Genomic DNA, 19,150 nt, shown 5'->3' with positions numbered 1-19,150 from the left:
CATCTTTGATTTGGAATGATAGCCTTGCTGGATAGAGTAGCTTTGGGTTCAGTTCCTTGTTTTTTAATTACCTTGTATACTTCATGCCATTCCCTTCTGTCCTGAAGTATTTCTATGGAGAGTCATCTGACAGTCAAATATGAGCTTCCTTGTAGGTAACTTTCTGTCTCTCTTGCAGCCTTTAAGATTCTTTCTTTGTCTCTAATGTTTGCGATTTTCATTATTATGTGCCTAGGTGTGGGGCTTTGGGGGTTCATCTTGATTGTGACGCTCTGTTTTTCCTGAACTTAAGTGACTTTTTTCTTCAACAGTTAGGGAAATTTTCCTTCATTATTTCTTCAAACAAGTTTTCTCTTCTTTTCAGATTCTGCTCCTTCTGGTACTCCTATAATACAAATGTTTTTTTCCTTTTATGCTTCCCAAAGCTCCCTTAGACTCTTCTGGTTTTTAATTTTTTTTTCCCATTTGCTGCTCTGAATATGTGTTTTCTACCTTGACTTCTAACTTGCTGATTCAATCCTCAGCTTCTTCTAGTATACTGTTTAATTCTTCCATGGTGTTCTTTATTTCAGCTATGTCATTCCTCATTTACAATTGATCCTTATTTCTAGCTCTCTTTTCATGTTGGTGTAGCTCTCATTAAGACCCTAATAATTCGTATTAAGCTGCTGGTAGTTCTCACTGAATTGTTGGAGCACCCTTATTACCACTAACTCTGAATTTTTATCTAACCAATTCTTTACCACCATTTCATTTAGTTCATTTTCTGGCAATTCCTCCTTTTCTTTTATTTGGGGATTGTTTCATTGTCTCTCCATTTTGCTGTCCCTTTGTTTTATTCCTATGTATTAGATCAAACGGCTGTGCTTCTCAGATTTTGTGGGGTGATCTTATGTAGTAGGTGTTTTATGGGACCCCATGGTGCATTTCCTTAGATCGTCTGAACGGGGTGCTCTAGGAAAGCCTCTTACTTCAGATATTTGGATTCTCTTATTGTGATTGGGTCTTGAATGTTATTGTCCCATTTGTGGATGGAGTCTTCTTTCAGGCTGGCTGACTATGTGGCTCACCCCTAACCACATCTTGGGAGCTGTTGTGGAGGTGCTGACCAAACAGAACAAAATGCAACACAACAAAACACGAACCAAGAGAAACAAAACAGAAATGTACACGATACCAATACAGCATCAACAAAAGCAACCACCAGAGAACAGAGCATTAGGAAAGAGAAAAGAGAGCAAGAAAAAATATGAGGAGAAAACAAAACAAAAAAAAACATAAACAAAATTAGAAAAGGAAGGGCTAAATATGTAGATGAGATGCTGAAATAAAGAAAATGCATATAAACAATTAGAGGAGTAGGGAAAGGAAAAGGGTTTAAAATAAAGGAAGGAGAAAAGAAATGACAAGAAAGAAAATTGGAAAAGGAAAATAGAGGAGATAACAGATAGACCTAAAATAAAATAAACAAGATGAGAAAGCAGGAGAAAAAGAAAGAGAGGGGGAAAAAATGAGTAGTGAAAAAAGACCAATGAAAAAAATTTGATTCGGAAAAGGGAAGAGGAAAATTAGATGAACAAAACAACAGAGACTAGATTAATAACAATCAATAAAGCAGATAAAGAAGATAGATTTTAAAAAGGTACAAAAGAAAGGAAAGAGAAAAATAAGAAAAGAGAAGAAAAACGGGTGGAAAAAAGAGAAAAGAAAATAGTAGAGAAAAAGGGGAAAAAAAGTTTTAAAAAAACAACTGAAGTGGCCTTCTTGTCAGCGGAGTTTTGTGCCCCTCGGGAGCTCGCTTTGGATCCCACTCTTACGTTCTGTCTGCTAATTCTGGGTTTCCCGTCAGGTACTTAGGTGCTAACCACTGTCAGTGATTGTCTTTTGGCTTTCAGCAACCTGCTTGAACCTCCAAGCGATCTACCGTTCTACTGTTTGTGTCTGTCCCCACAGGCCTTGGTTGCAAGCATGAGGGGCCAATCTGCCCTCTCAAGTAGTTTTGTTAGCACCATGGGGCCCAGGCCAGCACACTTCCCCTGGTTGCCAGGTCTTGGCCTCTGCCTGCCTTTGCCTGCTAGCCAGCTGTCAATCTCAGTCACTAAAAACTCCCTTTCTGAAAGGGCTTTAGGCAGGAGAGAGTTTAGCTTTCAGGGAATGTGGTGGGTATTGTTTCCCTGTCCAAGAGCTATTCCTCAGTGAGTGGCCCAAAATATTACTCTGTCTTTGGCTTGACAGAGATCCTTGTATCTTGTATGTAGACTAAAGGGTAGGCTGGAAACCTGTCAGTTCTCCCGTGTGGGGAAAGTATCAGTATGGTTCCCAGGTTAGTGAGGTGGATGGCCCCTCCTTCAGTCCAGTTGCTGAAGGCTCCTTGAAACTATTCAAACCCGTAAACTTAGCCTCTGATTTTGTGTCCGCTGAAAAGGTCAAAATGCAGGGTATGGCATGCAAGGCTCCTGAGGGTGGGGCAAGCTGTATCACCTAGGGCGGGTTGTGTTTTTTTTTTCTTTTCCTGCCCTGCCACTTCTGGGAGCAGCTAGCTCCTCTCAGGAAAAATGGCCGTTTTGGTTTTGGGGGCCTATTACCAAATGTTCCTGGATGCTGTTTTTCGAAATCTCCCTGCAATGCTTCCCACCCCAGCCTCTACTTAGGCACCTCAAGTCCGCATCTCCCCCCTGCCCCAAAATCTTGGGTGAGTAGCTGCAAATGAAAACTCCTGTGCTGGGGGTGTGTGTGTGTGTGTGTGTGTGTGTGTGTGTGTGTGTGTGTGTCTGTGCGCGCGTGCGGGGGGTACGGGGGGCACAAAGAAAGAAAACCAAAGGAAACAAAAGGAAACTGTGGCTTTCTTTCCTACTGGCTCTGTTCCATGGCTCCAGGCTCTGTCGCGGCCAGCAGGTCTATCGCCTTTCATGGTGGACATTACGTGGGTTGCTGGTATGGGCTCTGGTGCTCTAGGCTGTAGAGCCCAGCCTGTGTTCTCGGCCTCTGTCTTCTGAGGGAACAGACCCTCCCGGGTCAGCTCCTCAGGACCTTGCCCTTCCTACCAGTCTCCAGGTGTTTTCTGTCCTTCCTTGATATGTCTCCTCCTCAGCTGGACCTCAGTTGGTAATTCCAGCTGGATGTTCTCCAATATAGATGTATTTCCAGTTTGGCCCTGGGATGAGGTGCACAACAGGCCAGCCTATTCAGCCGCCATTTTTCTCCCCATAATACATTTTTTAATGCCTGGTTTTTCTTTAGCTTCTTAGTCAGTTTCAGAATGCTAAATAAGTATTGCTTGAATATTCAAATTATTATTAATAATTGTATACGTAATAAGAAAAACAAATCTGTAGCCTTCAATCCAATAATAATCTATAATGGATTTCCAAATCAGATTGCTATGATTTAAAGTTTTTCTATACTATTTGTGTTTGAAAATAATTGATGGTTAATTAAATGCATTTGCAATACTTACTTTAAACTTAAAAGACTTTTTTAAAAATACTACATTAGATTAAGCTAGTGATTTGTCCTAGAGTATCTTATCTGTATATAAAAGAACATGGTTGCCTTATATAGTGGTTCTCCAAGTGTTATTTTCAGACCAGAAGCATCAGCATCAGCTGGGAACTTGTTAGAAATACAAATTAATAAGGCCAACTCCAGATCTACAGAGTCAGAAACTCTGGGAATGGGACTTAACAATCTGTTTTAACAAGACCTTTGAGGATTTCAGTGCCCACCCAAGTTTAAGAACTACTGCCCTACTGTACAATGCAGACTAACAGCAACCTTGATCTTCTTGATTTTAACTATGAAACATTAAATTAAAGAAATGCTTTTAGTAAGCATTCTGGACTTCTGTTCATGGTTGCAATGTTTCTAAGATATATTATAAAATCATAATCTAGAATTAGATGATTGATGATGCTAATATATTGTGAGATTCTGTGATCAGAGATATGCTTTAAGAAATTTAATCTTCAGCAAGATGCAGGAAGTATTTATAAGAGGTTAAAAGCAGGAAGACCAGGCCATTGGCTGGAGTGGAGTTAGTAAAGTAGCAGTGAGAACCTACCTCCTTGCACAGATGCAGTGGACAGGATCAGAGCTTTGCAGAGTCCTTGAAGACCTCGAATGAAATGAAATGCTTAGAAGAAGGGAGGATTCAGAACTGATTTTGAAGGTTTAGGTCTGGATGAGTTTATTCCTATCACCATAGTATTTCACTAGACAGGAAAATATTTATAAGCTTGAAAATGTACAATGTAGTTATTCTTTCAGAAATATTACATGTCTATTTTGATTTTCACAGTAGGAAGGTCTACTTATGATGTGCACATAAACATTGAGTATTGTATTTAGGTTTTTATTATCTATTTTCATGTTAAACATTTTCATGTTATTGGCCATAGGAAAGCACTTTATAAAGAGGAGAAAGACAACTCTTAATATTTGTGTACTTTATGTGAATATTTTTGTTATTCTTGAGACCCATATACCACAGAATGGATTTATTCATTCAACAGTTAAGTACTAATGTTACACCAGACATTGAGCTAGGTGCTGTGTAAGCAGATACAACACAATATAATATATGCTGTAATACACATGCTCAGGTTACTGTAGAAACTAAGCAGAAGGATACATCAGACGTTGTTTACCAACCACTAACTGGTTAATAATTTTTTAAAATAATTTTTTTCTCAATTTTTAAGTTGTTTAAATGGAGCTAAAAAAAATACAATTTGTAAACCAAGACTAATTGTTAAAGCAAAATCATCCAGGATGTGTTACACATTTGGCTTTTGTTTGTTTGGTAATAGGTTCAACTTCTTAGGGCTGATGGCCTAGAGCAAGATGTTGCTGAGACTGAAGATGATGAATCACCAGAGCAGCGAGCCCGGAGACCAATGAATGCATTTCTCTTATTTTGCAAACGCCATCGTTCCCTTGTACGTCAGAAACACCCCAGGCTTGATAACCGAGGTGCTACCAAGATACTGGCTGATTGGTGGGCTGTTCTTGATCCGAAGGAAAAGCAAAAATACACAGACATGGCCAAGGAGGTAGGTTCCAATAACAAGGTTTTAAGGTGTGGTTGTGAGCAATCAATCCCATATTCCTCAGTCAGCAAATATGAAGGCCCAGCAGCAGGAAGGTGAATCCTGAATTAGCTGTTAAGAGAAAACGTAAGAGGTTTGTTCCTATTTCTGAGTTCTGAGTTCACCTTTCAAACACTAGTGGAGTGCCAACAACAATCTATTACCAAGAGGTTTTTTCTCATTGTATGTACTCTACTGATGTTTACAGGGGATTGATTTTTATGAATGGTGATTTATTAAGGAATGTTTTTTTTTTTAAAATAGTTTTTCTAGGAACTCAGCTTCTGCTGTCAGGAAGTGCCTGTGGTAAAGATAACAATCTTAGATTACTCTGGTTGTGTCATTGGAAAGAGTTGATCAAGTTCTGATGCTATATAACTTTGTGACAGTATCTAAGTCAATCTCTGGGTCTCAGCTTTCTTCTTTTTATGTTAGAACTACAGGCCCAATGCATGAAATTTGTGCACAGGTAGGGTCCCTAGGCCCCGCCAGCATTCAGGGCCAATCAGGTTCCTGCCTCCCTACATCCCCACCTCCTCCTTCCCTCATTCCCTCAGCGCCCTGCCGCTGCTGCTCACCCACCATGTTCCGTGCTGCCCCCTGGTGGTCAACACATGTCATAGCAAGTGATCAAACTCCCATTTTTCCAATCAAACTCCCAAGGGGATACTTTGCATATTAGCCTTTTATATATATACTAGAGGCCCGGTGCACGAAATTTGTGCACGGGGGTGGGAGGGGGGTGTCCCTCAACCCAGCTTGCACCCTCTCCAATCTGGGAACCCTCAAGAGATGTCCGATTGCCCATTTAGGCTCGATCCCACCAGGCATCCCTCTGACAATCCAGGACTGCTGGCTCCTAACTGCTCGCCTGCCTCCCTTCCTGATTTCCCCTATCCGCTTCTGCCTGCCAGCCTGATCACCCCCTAACCACTCCCATGCCAGCCTGATTGATGTTTAACTGCTCCCCTGCCAGCCTGTTTGCCCCCAACTTCCCTCCTCTGCCGGCCTGGTTACCCCTAACTGCCCTCCTCTGCAGGGTTGATCGCCTCCAACTGCCCTCCCTTGCAGGCCTGGTTCCTCTCAACTGCCTTCCCTTGCAGGCCTGGTCCCTCCCAACTGCCCTCTCCTACTGACCATCTTGTGGTGGCCACCTTGTGTCCACATGGGGGCAGGATTTTTGACCAATAGTGGCAGCTATCTTGATCTTGTGTGTTGGAGTGATGGTCAATCTGCATATTACTCTTTTATTAGGTAGGATAGAGGCATGGTGCACGGGTGGGGACCAGCTGGTTTGCCCTGAAGGGTGTCCTGGATCAGGGTGGGGTTCCCTTGGGGTGTGGAGAGGCCTGGGCGAGGGGCCTGTGGTGGTTTGCAGGCCAGCCACGCCCCTGGCGACCCAAGCAGAGGCCCTGGTATCTGGAATTTATTTACCTTCTACAATTGAAACTTTGTAGCCTGGAGCAGAGCCAAGCCTCCTGCTCGATCCTTGGCTGCTGCCATTTCTGTTTGCATTTGTTTACCTTCTATAATTGAAACTTTGTATCCTTGAGTGGAGGCCTGGGCCCACCAGAGTGTGTGGAAAGCTTGGCTTCCTCTGTTGCCAGGGAAACCCAAGCCTCCCTTCTGGTATCCATCTTGGTTGGGGTTAATTTGCACACTCGCCCTGATTGGCTGGTGGGCATGGTTTGGCTGATGGGCATGGTTTATGTAGCGGAGAGATGGTTAATTTGCATATTACTCTTTTATTAGAGAGGATAGATGAGGAAGTTGGACAAAAATTTGTATCCCTTCCAGCTCTAACATTTTTTGATTTTGTAATATATAGAGCTATCAAGAGATATGCTTTGATTTGTTTCTGTTTTGTAGGTAGTACAGCATGAATATTTAAAACTAGTAAATGATAAATGGCAGTGGAATAGGATGTACAGTGATGTGTGCATGCATGTTAACAATGTGTAGGTAGTAGTTTGTGAGAAGCATTTCCGTGCAGGAAGGCTATTCAGAGAGGTTGGACATTAGTTCTATAATGATAGCAGTGACTAAACTTCTTAAAAAATTATACACTGGTCTGTTACTAAATTAATCTGAAATTAACAAGAGTTCATTGTACAGGAAAGCAATATCATTGTGATTAAACCTGAAAAGACTAATTCTAACTTTATTTCTTCAGTGTTGCCACTTGCAAACAATCTTGATTCATGAATCATGAAAACCCTGTCACCCAAGTATTTGGTTAAATCTGTGAAAAGATGAACCAGTAGGTGGCAAAATACAGTGTTTCAAGTGACACGTTATTAGACATCTCAGTGCTGTGGTTTTATTGAGTTGTTTAACAAGGTAACATGGAACATAAAAATTTCTTAGGCGATGTTCAGGGAAATTTGAATCCAGAGTAAATGATTAGCCTGCCTATATGCTATGTAATTAATGCTCACATAGGCTTTAGGAATTGACTACTGTTAGAAACAGGATTTTAACTATGTAGAGCATCTAGAAAGTTTAAAATCAATTCCAGTAGCCTACATGGTTTTAAATGTTTCAGTAGATTCCCACTAGCTTAACAATACATAGTAAAACTTTCTCATTGAATAGCTTTAGATCTTTTCATAGTCATTCATGCTTATATGGTAAAATAAACAATTATCTGAAACCTCATAGGGACCTGCATTAGCCTCCTATAATTAAACAGTTGAGTTTGTTTTTGGATTGCTGTATTTGGATAACAAGCAGCCTGTACCAAGTATATTATTTATCCCAACTACTGCTAATTTACCAACTCAACAAGGTGGCCACTTTTAAAAAGGGGAGGTATTATTTTTATACAGGAAATCCCTTACTAAAAGGTTATAATATTTGCCATAGTGGTGCTGTAGTGAAATTGTTAAGGTGGTCCCCTGCAATCTACTACAGGAGATGATCATAACTGATTATTTATCTTGCTTCTTACCTAGTTTATATATGTTCTTATTAAATGTTATCTTGTTTCCAGTGCACAGTGTGGATAATTCAACTACTTCCAAAATCATTATAGGATTGGTTGCTATTCATAAGTGATACTTCTTTCTTTCAATTTATTTACTAAATGGTTTTGAAATTACATTAAATCGCAGGTAATTGTGATGTTGTTTTTGTGTGTGAATATTGCAGTCTGAATTGGAATATCAGTTTAATAAACAAAAACTTATTGCTTCAAGGTACCAGGTCTTGTGGTGGTTGCTAGTGATAAATATGTTCTCAGTTCCTCAAGGTCCCCCTCAGCCTCTCATTTTTATAATTGCTTGCTATGTGTAATCTTTCAGTTTTAAACACCAATTTAAAGTGTGTTCCCTATTAAGACAAGACATATTCTTTCAGCATAGTTGACTGTGAATGTGAATGCTGTCATTATCAATTGAGTAAGAAATACTTAATTTTTTCCTTTTTGTTTTTAAAAGAAACATATTCTAAAACCAGCAGTGAATAATAATTAATATAACTTTAGAGAGATTTATTTATTTTTTACCTGCTAGAACTTTCTCTGACCCTTTCCTTGCATGATGGTGCAAGTGTTGTGGCTGATTTCTGACTGTGACTGCCTGTTGGGACATGCAGAAATAGTTTTACTTTTAATATCTTTATGTACTCTTACAAATACAGGAATACAAGTCTTTCCTATTGCCTAGGATATTGCTGGAACCATCCATTATTCACTTAAACTAATAGTTATAATTAATTCACAGTCAGTTTAGAGGATCACATATCTTGACCTTCACTTTGAATGGGATCAGTGCAAAGACGAGGGAGAATCCTGGAAGTCAAGGCAATTTTTAATGACCTTTATAATACACTCTTCTTTCTTTTGTGTAGAATCAGAGACATGAAGCCGAATGCATGCATTTGTTGATTGATTGATTCATCAACATTTTACATAAGCACAAGCATGTAAAGTCAGTTGTGATTGTCCCGATTCTTTTTATTTTTTTTTAAATTTTTACTATTGTTGAGAATATTACAGATTACTCCCTTTTCCCCCACATTGCCCCACACTACCCAGTTCCCACCCTGCCCCAAAGCCTTCACCACCCTATTGTCTGTATCCATAGGTAATGCCTATGTACATCTAAAAGTTCTTTGGTTAATCTCTTCTGCCCCTCATCCCCACTTCCCTCTGAGATTCCTCAGTCTGTTCCATGTTTCCATGCCTCTGGTTCTATTTTATTCATCAGTTTATTTTGGTCATTAGATTCTCTGTTCATTTATTTTGATTTTTAGATTCAATTGTTGATAGGTATTTATTGCACCATTTTATTCATTTTTCTTCTTCTTCTTTGTACTAACTGCATTTCTCTTGCTGCTTTTAAGATTCTGCTTTGTCTTTTACCCTTGGCATTTTAATTATGATGTGTCTCAGTGTGGGCTTCTTTGGGTTCCTCTTTTTGGGGACTCTGTATGCTTTGTAGACTTATAAGTCTATTTCTTTCACCAGGTAGGGGAAGTTTTCTGTCATTATTTCTTCCAATAGGTTTTCAATATCTTGCTTGCTCTCTCTTCCTTCTGGCACCCCCATAATGCGAATGTTGGTATACTTGAAGTTGTCCCAGAGGCTCCTTACACTATCTTCATATTTTTGGATTCTTCTTTCTTTTTGCTCTTCTGATTGGGTGTTTTTTGCTTCCTCATATTCTAAATCCTTGATTTTTTGAATCCTTATAAATTATTCTTTACTTCAGTTAGTATGTGCTTAATTTCTAACTGGTCCTTTTTGAAATTCTTTTAACCCTTTGCACTCGCTTGCTTTTTTCTCGATTCCTTTATTCTAATGCTAACCGTGTCGAGTCACACTCGACATCCGTGTGCAAAAGATTAAATTCAAACTAAGACCCTTGCTGTGATGCCAGACAATCCAGTTCTTCCCTTTTTGCATCTGGGTCTCCCTGAGCCATTACCTCAGAGCTGGAGCCCAGAGGGAGGAAGTCTGTGCACGTTCATGCACGGGCCCTTTGATAGTAATTGCCTGGGTCTCCAGCAGACTCAGTGTCACTCAGCCATAATCCCCCTGGTTTTTATTGTTTGAAGTTGTGGGGACTTCTCTTCCCAGCTCTGGAACCGTGGGCTGGGGGTCTGGTCTGGAGTTGGGATCCCTTACTCCTCATGGGGAGGCTTCTGCAGCTGAGATATTCCTCACGATTGAAAAAAAATGCCGCACATGGGACTCAGACCAGGCACATGCCGCACATGGGTCTCAGACCAGCCTATTCTGTGCCTCTGCTCCTACCAGTCTCAGTGTGCTTTCTTCTTCTCTAGTTGTAGGACTTCCATTCAGCTATCTTTCAGGTGGTTCTGAATGATGGTTGTTCTGTATTTTAGCTTTAATTTTGATGTGATTGTAGGAGACAATGAGTACCATGTTCACCTGCTCCTCCATCTTGGTTCTCCTGTCCCCATCCTTCAGAGCAGGAATCTCAGGCTCTTTAGAGTTAGTATCTTGACCATTTATACATTTTTGGAGCTAGGATACTCCTGCCTGTTTGATTTTAGTGCCCTCTTACTGTATGGCGGCTTGCTTTAGATGCCTGAGAGATAAGTAGATTTGAATAAGTATGACAAAAATGGTAACAATAAAATGTGTCATGTGACTTAGGGGAAGACTCTACCTGTGCTGAGGTGGGGGTATTTCCGAAAAGACTTTATGAACTTGATAAAAGCTGGCCTGGGCAGGGTAAGGATCAGAGCAGATGTTGGAGAGTCAGAACAAGTTCAAAAATAAGAAAATTTATTTTGTTTTACCCTAAGCCTAGCATATGTGTAGGAAAGTGACAAGAAATGATGATGTTAAGGAAAAATTATGAGACCACGCTGAAAAGTTTGGAGGCTTAAGTGTATGCCAATAAAACAGCTATGAAATTAAATGTAATAAAATGTAACTTGAACGTAAATTATAATAGTCTTTTCTGAATGTTGGTATCTGTTGTCAACACTCTAGCAAACATTGCCATTACCATAAAACTCTATGGAGTTTTTAGTGATTAGTTCTTCCACCATATTTCAAGATAAAATTAACCTGATTTGGGTTATTTATTTGCCCCTGGGGTACTTTTTGTAAAGGCCATTCATTCCCTTGTTTTGGTTTCATCAGAAATGGATTCTTCTCCAAAAAAGATATATTCTCATTTTCTCATGTATTGTAACTCTGGCAAATTTTTGTTAACTGTCATGTATCGTGTTTAACAAAACTTGTATTACATGCTTGCTGTGGCACCTTGCATACTACTGCACTGAGAGAAGCACCTCATTTATCCAGCATCCTTCAGAAACTGATGTTACACATTGTTGCTCTTTTAAACACTTTTTATTTTATATATCTATCCTGGAAATTTTATTTAAAATTTTGTTTACATACTTTCTTAAAGTATTCAAATTGCCTTTTGAATTATTTGAAAATTTCAACTCATTGTTTACAAACAAGAATTATTTTATAATCTGTAATTTGGGAGACCTTTGTGAACAATTGCATTTTATTCACATTTCTGTCTGTGTATCAAATGAGACTATTTTGTTCTTTTAAATTCCTTCTTTGCTTTCCCATGGGTCTTTATTTTGGATCTGCCCTCCACTGTATTGACATTTCTCTCCTTTCACTTCTTTTGGCTACCTCTAATGAAATGGCTTACTATCTATGGGTTTTCTGAATGTGGCTTAATGAGAGCCCCCTTCACACCAAACCCCCGGGGCATTGTGGAAAATAAAACCAAAAATTTTGGCTCTGTGTTTCACAATATTCCTTGTTTCTGAGACCTTTCCCATTTTTGTGTTTAAGATATCAGTGCTTTCTTACTGTATTTTAAAAAATATTCCAGCATATGTCTTTGAAATGGTAATAATCAGTTTCTGAATATTGCTCTGTTTTGTCCAGGTTTCTTTTATAAACATTTAACTCATTTACTCTTCAGATTAGTGCCATGATATAAATATTTTCCAAAAGCTAAAAATAGGGACACTGAGGCCCAGAAAAATTAAGTAACTTGTCCAAGGAAGCAAGTTAGTAATAGCATAGCTGTGGTTTTCATACTTGGCCCTCTCCCTTCTCAGACCTTTCTGAGTTTCCACATCTGGAAAATGGCAGTAAAGATGCCTGCCCTCCCAGGGTCAAGATGAGATACAAAAAAGGTGGTGTAGGTGTAAACATTCTATGAAGTTTAAAATGCTGTGTAAATGTTAGTTTTATTGTTATTCCTGTCAAGCAAACTTATGTTTGTTTGTATTTGATACTTCTCTACCTAGTTATTACTTACTTTTTTCATTAGGAACTGTGAATACAATGAAGGGCTACAGAAATGCAAAATTTGTCTTTGAAAGAAGAATCAACAAAACTAAATGTATCATTTGCTCAACTTGGCAGATACTGTCCTATGTGATTAATAGTCCCCCAAAAAATAGATGTTCAGTTAGGTGAACTAATGACTTGATTTCAAAATATCAATTTGCTAATTGTTAGTAAACACTATATTTTAAGTATTCCAATAAAACAAAAGTATAAGGACTTTATAATGACCCCATAAATAGTGATAGACCTCATAGTGAGTGATAAATTGAGAATTGAAACTGAATCCCTTAAAATTCATTTTGATGTTGGTTTCAGATGTTAATATTTAGGTGACTGAGGGACCTAATTCTGAATCATCATGCAAGATTTTTGCTAGTTTTATAAGAAAGTTCCAGTTAAGAAAGATGCTGTCACTAACCCTCAGATTTCTTCTGTTTCTTAGGTGTCCCCTTCCCCCCCTCCAAGAATTTACTGACCGGCTAGTAAATTCTTTCCCAGGAAGATATCGCATCCTCTGCTATGAATCATTTAGTAATATGTTTTGGTGAAAATCAATACATGTAATGAAAATGATAATACTATTGTCCTCATAAAGGAATTATTACCAGTACCAACTATTTTTAAAGCACTGGTGATAATAAAGGCCAGCTTAAATGAACTTCTGATGTAGAGCTGTGCTGAAGACAACATAAAGCAGGCACAGTCACTGACCATAATCATTTCTCTTTCTCTTTCATATTCCACCTACCCACCTCCATCTCAGTATTTTGTGAGTATCGACTAGACACTGGGGATGAAAAGAGCATGAATCAGAGTCTCTGCCTTCATATTGTTTACGGTCATTAGCCACACAAGCATACAGGGTGAGGCAAAAATAGGCTTACATGTGTTCATATGGAAAATAATATAATAATAATAATAATAATACAACAATAAACTGTGTTTCCTGTACTTACAACTGTGAGCCTACTTTTGCCCCACCCTGTATTATTTCTTTTTACACATGGTCCCTAGGCCTTTCCCTGGCTCAGGCATGAAAAAATGGTTTTTCAAAGGGACGGTAAAAGGGGAAGCTACCTGTGTGTTGAAGAACAAAGGACAAGCAAAAGGCCTGGAGTATGTGGGCTTTTATGGAAAACAGTAAAGAGAAATCACTATGAAGGTCAATACACTATCACTATCATAATAACAATCTTCCAGAATCTTAAATTCAATGTAAGTGATCAGTACCAAGATAGTATTCATTAGTCCAATCACGTACATATTGAGCAAAGGGCTTAAAAATGTGGGTGATAGAGAAAATAGCACACCCCTTGTCTTGAGGAATTTAATGCTTAGATGGAAAAGCTGTAAATTCATGCTAAGAGACACAGGTCCGTGCAAACAGTGTATGAACAAGTGTGGTCAGAGGCAGAAAGAGCCTCAGGGTGTGAGGATGTCTATCTGTCCCTGAAACTAGGCACCTCATCAATCACTTGCTCTGATTCAACCGTAAGAGACAACAGAAAGGCTTAATCATTTGTGGTGATGAGGTTATTAAGGAAAGGAATTACAGAGAAGGTTGAGTAAGAAAGAAATGAAAAAAGAGTGTATTAGTCTGAAGCAAATAGCTGAGTGAAACTATTACTTAGCATGCTGGTTAACCATGCGGGCAAAAATATCTATCATCACAGGATTCAAAGGGCCGAAGAGATCGGCTCCACTCATCTGGATCCTTGCTGAGGGTAGGAGAGAAATCTCAGTTATCCTCTAAGAGCATCCATGTTGGGCTACTAGTACTACCCCAAAAGTAGTTTACTAAATATAATTTTCAAAAATCCCCTAGTAAAGTAAAAAGTCACCTCATGGTTTCCATTCCCCCCGCCTCCCCACACACACACACACACACACACAAGTTTCCAACTCATTAGATAACCTAAAGTGATTCTACTTTACAGGCATAGCTCCTGACTTACAAGGTGACTCCTTTCTCTCTATTCCCAACCACCACCACATTTCATTAGCAATAATACTAAACACTGTAATGCAGTAATGGTAGTAAATGCATCCATTTTATGACAGCCTTTTGCCTACTTTATATATGACAATGGCATTGCTATATACCGAAGACAAGACTTTATATTAATCTTTTAAAAATATTTTTTTATTGATTTTCAAGAGAAAGGGAGAGGAATAGAGAGAAACGTGGATGAGAGACAAACATCCATTGGCTGCCTCCTGCACACACCCCTCCCACCTGGGATTGAGCCCACAACCCGGGCATGTGCCCTGACCGGGGATTGAACCAGTGACCTCTTGGTTCATGGGTCAATGCTCAGCCACTGTGCCACACTGTCCAGGCACCTTATGTTAATCTTTTAAAAATTGGGTCTCAACATTAATTTCCCAGATCATTGGTAAGATTGGAAATTTGATCTTAAATTTATTAACTATTCTCCAACAGTTTGTTTTTAATGGGGGAGGGGTGCTACCTAAAAGTCCAATAGTATTTCTAGTTATTAATACAGTCTAGATCTGAACAGAGTGAAAGAGAATGGCAACCCTGGTGAAGTCCAGTAAGTAATAAGGGACCCTGGGGATGTCTATACAAAAAAAAGATAGCTGATTCTGGTGCAATTATGTGAAATATTGCCATAAAATGAAATCTACCAGAATTTTGGAGAAGAGATTGCACAGGAAATTATCTGATATTTAAAAAAGAGATATAACACTTTTTTATTTTATAACTGCAGGGGCTAACTGAACCCCTAACATAATACATTTTGAGACAGCTATACTTCTCTGTGGCAGGCAGAAATCACATTATACACGGGTGAAAGAGGAAAGGAAGACTTAAAAAGTGGCACTAATCTCTACTTCCTTAGTTCTAGAACCTTTCCCTCACAGAAATTTTAAAAATTATCACTTATTAGATAATAAGACTCAATAGCATTATCTGATCTGAATTCTTGTTGCTTAGTTATCTTTACTAGAAAGAAAATTAGAATGTTTGATGTGATAGAACATTGAATTAACTTTATGGTTTTGACAGAACAAAAATATTTTAAGTTATACATTAACCTGCAAAACTTTCATGATAAAACCACTCCAATAAATGTCACACACTTCAAAAACCTACTTAAGTGGCTATGGAATTGCTTGGTTGTTCTATTATGGAAAAGTCATAAAGGAAAAACAGAATGTAAGACTTAACTATTGATTCTGTTACCTAAATTGGCTGTAAGGATTACCGTGGCAATTTTCATATATAAAAATTTTTTAAAGAATAATTTTACTCCCTAATTTGGGTAGTTAGGAGAAAAGTCAGTTTAGTAAGTCTGCACTTATAAAAAATCAAAATGTCAGAATTTATTTTTTATCTAATTTTGTTACTTTTTAGAAAGTGAATATGGATCTGGGTGAGTAATATTATCTACAATTCTGTAAGTGTAAAATAGATAAATTCATGTTAACACATTTGAATTGTAAAATGCTTGTTTTGTTTTTAAATGTGTTCACTGAGGTTTAGTAAAATTTCCTTAAACAATTTAAACTTTCTTCTCACAAAATAGTTTGTCATGAATTATTCAAACTTTTATTTATATCCCTTTGAAAGATCACAAATTCCAAAGTTAACTTTTATCTATATCCCTTTGAAAGATCACAAATTCCAAAGTAGTCAAGATTTACTGTAGTAACTGGAACTTTCATAACTGGAACTTTCTTCTTATAAAACTGCCAAATCTGTTAAAATTTCTCATGACAAATATGTTAATTCATTTGTTTGAAAGTCCTTTGTCACTTTATAGAGTGGTGACCTTTGTCCAAATGGCTGTGCATCTGACAAACCTAGCCTGTGTGTCTTCCACTGCAACCCAATAGTGATGCATGTGTCTGCTACTTCCATTTTCACCTCTCCCTGCCATTTGTCACTTTCCACCTCTGGACAGTAGGTCAGGCTATTTGTCTGCCCAGCTTACTATGTAAATGTCCCTGTGCACATGTAGAATAGGGTATTTCTTTTATCACATTTGGTATCTACAAATACATTCTGCTATGTCGTGGTAAATTCTAGTTTCTTCCGGTTTTGTGTCCCATTTTAATTATTTTTGTAAGAAAAGTATAACTGTATCTTACAGTTTTTCATGCTTACCTTCCTCCTACAAGTTCCTATATATCAGTAGGCAGATGTAACAGCTTTTAGTAAAAAAAAAAAAAAAAGAAAAGAAAAAGAAAAAGAAAACTTGAATTAAGATAATCTACACTAATAAAAGAGTAAAATGCTAATTGACCGCACCTTCATGACACCCACCAGCCAATCAGGAGTGAGTATGAAAATTAACACAACAAATATGGTGTGTTAATTTGCATACGCAGGTGCCAAGCAGCGACGACGCAGGCGTTCCGTACTGCCCCAGCCACTCCTGGCCTCTGTGCAGTGTTGGAAGGCAAAAAGGCGGCTCTGGGCTGCAGCAAAAAGGGGGCTCTGGCCAGAGCGAAGGTGGTGCTGGCAGCCAGGGAAAGAAAGGCCCATTCTTGCATGAATCTTCGTGCATCGGGCTTCTTGTTCTAAATAATTCTAAACTATTGACTATATACAGTACAGTTTTTTATATGATTTAAAGTGAAGTGCTGAGAAAAGTTTGTTGTTTGGATTACATATACTTTATACCAAGGGTAAAGGAATCTTTATTTCCCATTGGGCTAAATAAAAAGCTTTGGAGCTTATACTAATAGTTCATTTTACACACAAAGAGACCATTTTAAAAGGCAAACTTATGGGATTAAAAGAATTGCATTAATTCAATAGAGTATCTCCAGCAGTAATAACATAATAATTGAAGAAAACATGGAAAATCCATTTTATCAGATGACAATTTTTTCCAGTCCTATATAATAAAAGGCAAGTCAACCGAACAGCGGAACAACCGGTCGCACTGACGCGCACTGACCACCAGGGGGCAGACGCCCAACGCAGGAGCTACCCCTGGTGGTCAGTGTGAGCGCTGCTCATCCAGAAGCTGGGCTCATGGTTTGTGAGTGCAGCAGCCATGGCAGACATCCCCCGAGGGCTCCCAGACAGCGAGAGGACGCAGGCCAGGCTGAGGAATGCCCCAACCCTGAGTGCACGAATTTTGTGCACCGAGCTTCTAGTATATATAATAAATAACAGTAAATAGTTTTTATTTAACCTTTTGCACTCGGATGTCGAGTGTGACTCGACACGGTTAGCATTAGAATAAAGAAGTCGAGAAAAAAGCAAGCGAGTGCAAAGGGTTAATTTAGTCAGGAAAGGAGAAAGAAGTGGCAGATGTGGGAGAAAGAGCTACAGGAGAAAGCTACAGGAAGATAAATGAGAAAGGACACTGTCAGTGAAGGCTGAAACCTCCCAGTAAGGACAAAGTTTGTGATGGGTTAATTGCAACATCACACATTACAGCTCTCAGCATGTTCACATTAGTGAATACGTGTGCTCATTATAAAGCCCTGGGATGTTGGCAAGTACAGTTACACTTTACAGGTGAAGGAATTGAGGCTGAGAAAGGTTAAACAACTTGCTTAATGTCCACAGCTGGTTGATAGCATAGATGGGTTTTGAACTCAGGTCCCCAGACTCTGCACCCAGTACTCTTTCTTCTATGTGGCCTTGCATCTTCAAATGACTGGAAGTTATATATTATGTTGTCCTACCTTGTTCCCCTTCTTCTTTTCTCGATCTTGGTTCATTAATCCCATAGGTGGTTATTTTGCTCTGTTAGTTTTGCCTACATCAAAGCACAGGTTTAATTTTTATGGTACTTAACCAAAGAATACAGTAAGCAGAATCTGGTCACTGCCCTGTTCACACTTTGTAATGTGTACCAGATACCATGCTATGCACCTGTTTATAGTAACCCTAGGCATTTGGTGTTATTTCCTGTCTGTGGAGACAAAGGCTGAGGCCCAGAGGTGTTATATTCTCCAATTCAGGTCTCCATCCTTGGCCAACATAGCCCTAGTGGAAATGTTAGGGTTTGAACTCTGGTTTTTCTGTCTTCAAAGCCTTTGGCTCTTTCCATGACAAATAACTCCCTCTCTCCACCAAGGTCAGACAGCTTTTTGTATACTAATAAAATATTGAGGGTTAAAAGATAAAAAATTGGCTGCTTCTGTACCCTCATCCCACAAATGAACTTTTTAGTAAATGAATTCATGTTCTGAATTGTCATCCTTCTACAAGGAAAGCCATTGAAATTACTGCAAGTGGGGTTTTTCCAATCATTATCCATATTAGGGTAATGACGTGAAGTCTGCTAGAACATTTTCAATCTATGTGTTCATTAAAACCTGTTATTTATTCTTTATTTATAGTATAAAGATGCATTTATGAAAGCAAATCCTGGCTACAAATGGTGTCCTACCACGAACAAGCCTGTGAAGTCCCCAACACCCACTGTCAATCCACGAAAGAAGCTATGGGCCTTCCCATCTGACTCTTCAAGAGACCTGCCAAGCCCCAAGAAAGCTAAGACTGAAGAAATGCCTCAACTTAACTTTGGAATGGCTGGTGAGTTTGAATACTAATTCTACCAGTTCTTTATTTAGGCAGTACTTTTACCAAATAATACAAAGAGAGAGATAGAATAAAAAAGGAGAGAAAAGCAAAATATATGATCAGTAGGAAATAGTGGCAAAATTGCATATCTTACAGCTTTGGAGCATACATAGAATGCATATGTATAATTAAAGGAGGTGTGAATTCCTGACATTGTCATTATGAAAAAGCAGACAGCAATAT

The 19,150-nt window shown here is 38.7% G+C and overlaps 1 protein-coding gene across 13 annotated transcripts in view; it reads left to right on the top strand.

Moving 5' to 3' along the window:
- Positions 1-19,150, top strand: part of BBX (BBX high mobility group box domain containing) — a 299,144-nt gene that overhangs the window by 197,987 nt on the left and 82,007 nt on the right. For all 13 annotated transcript variants that reach the window (XM_079766288.1, XM_079766287.1, XM_079766284.1 and 10 more), the window contains 2 exons: positions 4,809-5,051; positions 18,724-18,919. In XM_079766288.1, the coding sequence (XP_079622414.1) occupies positions 4,809-5,051; positions 18,724-18,919 (439 nt within the window). The remainder of the gene's footprint in view (positions 1-4,808; positions 5,052-18,723; positions 18,920-19,150) is intronic.

The sequence above is a fragment of the Cnephaeus nilssonii genome (assembly GCF_951640355.1).
Source record: "Cnephaeus nilssonii genome assembly, chromosome: 3".
Classification (NCBI taxonomy): domain Eukaryota; kingdom Metazoa; phylum Chordata; class Mammalia; order Chiroptera; family Vespertilionidae; genus Cnephaeus; species Cnephaeus nilssonii.
The sequence above is the reverse complement of the archived record's forward strand: the minus strand, read 5'-3'. Positions and strand labels throughout refer to the sequence as shown.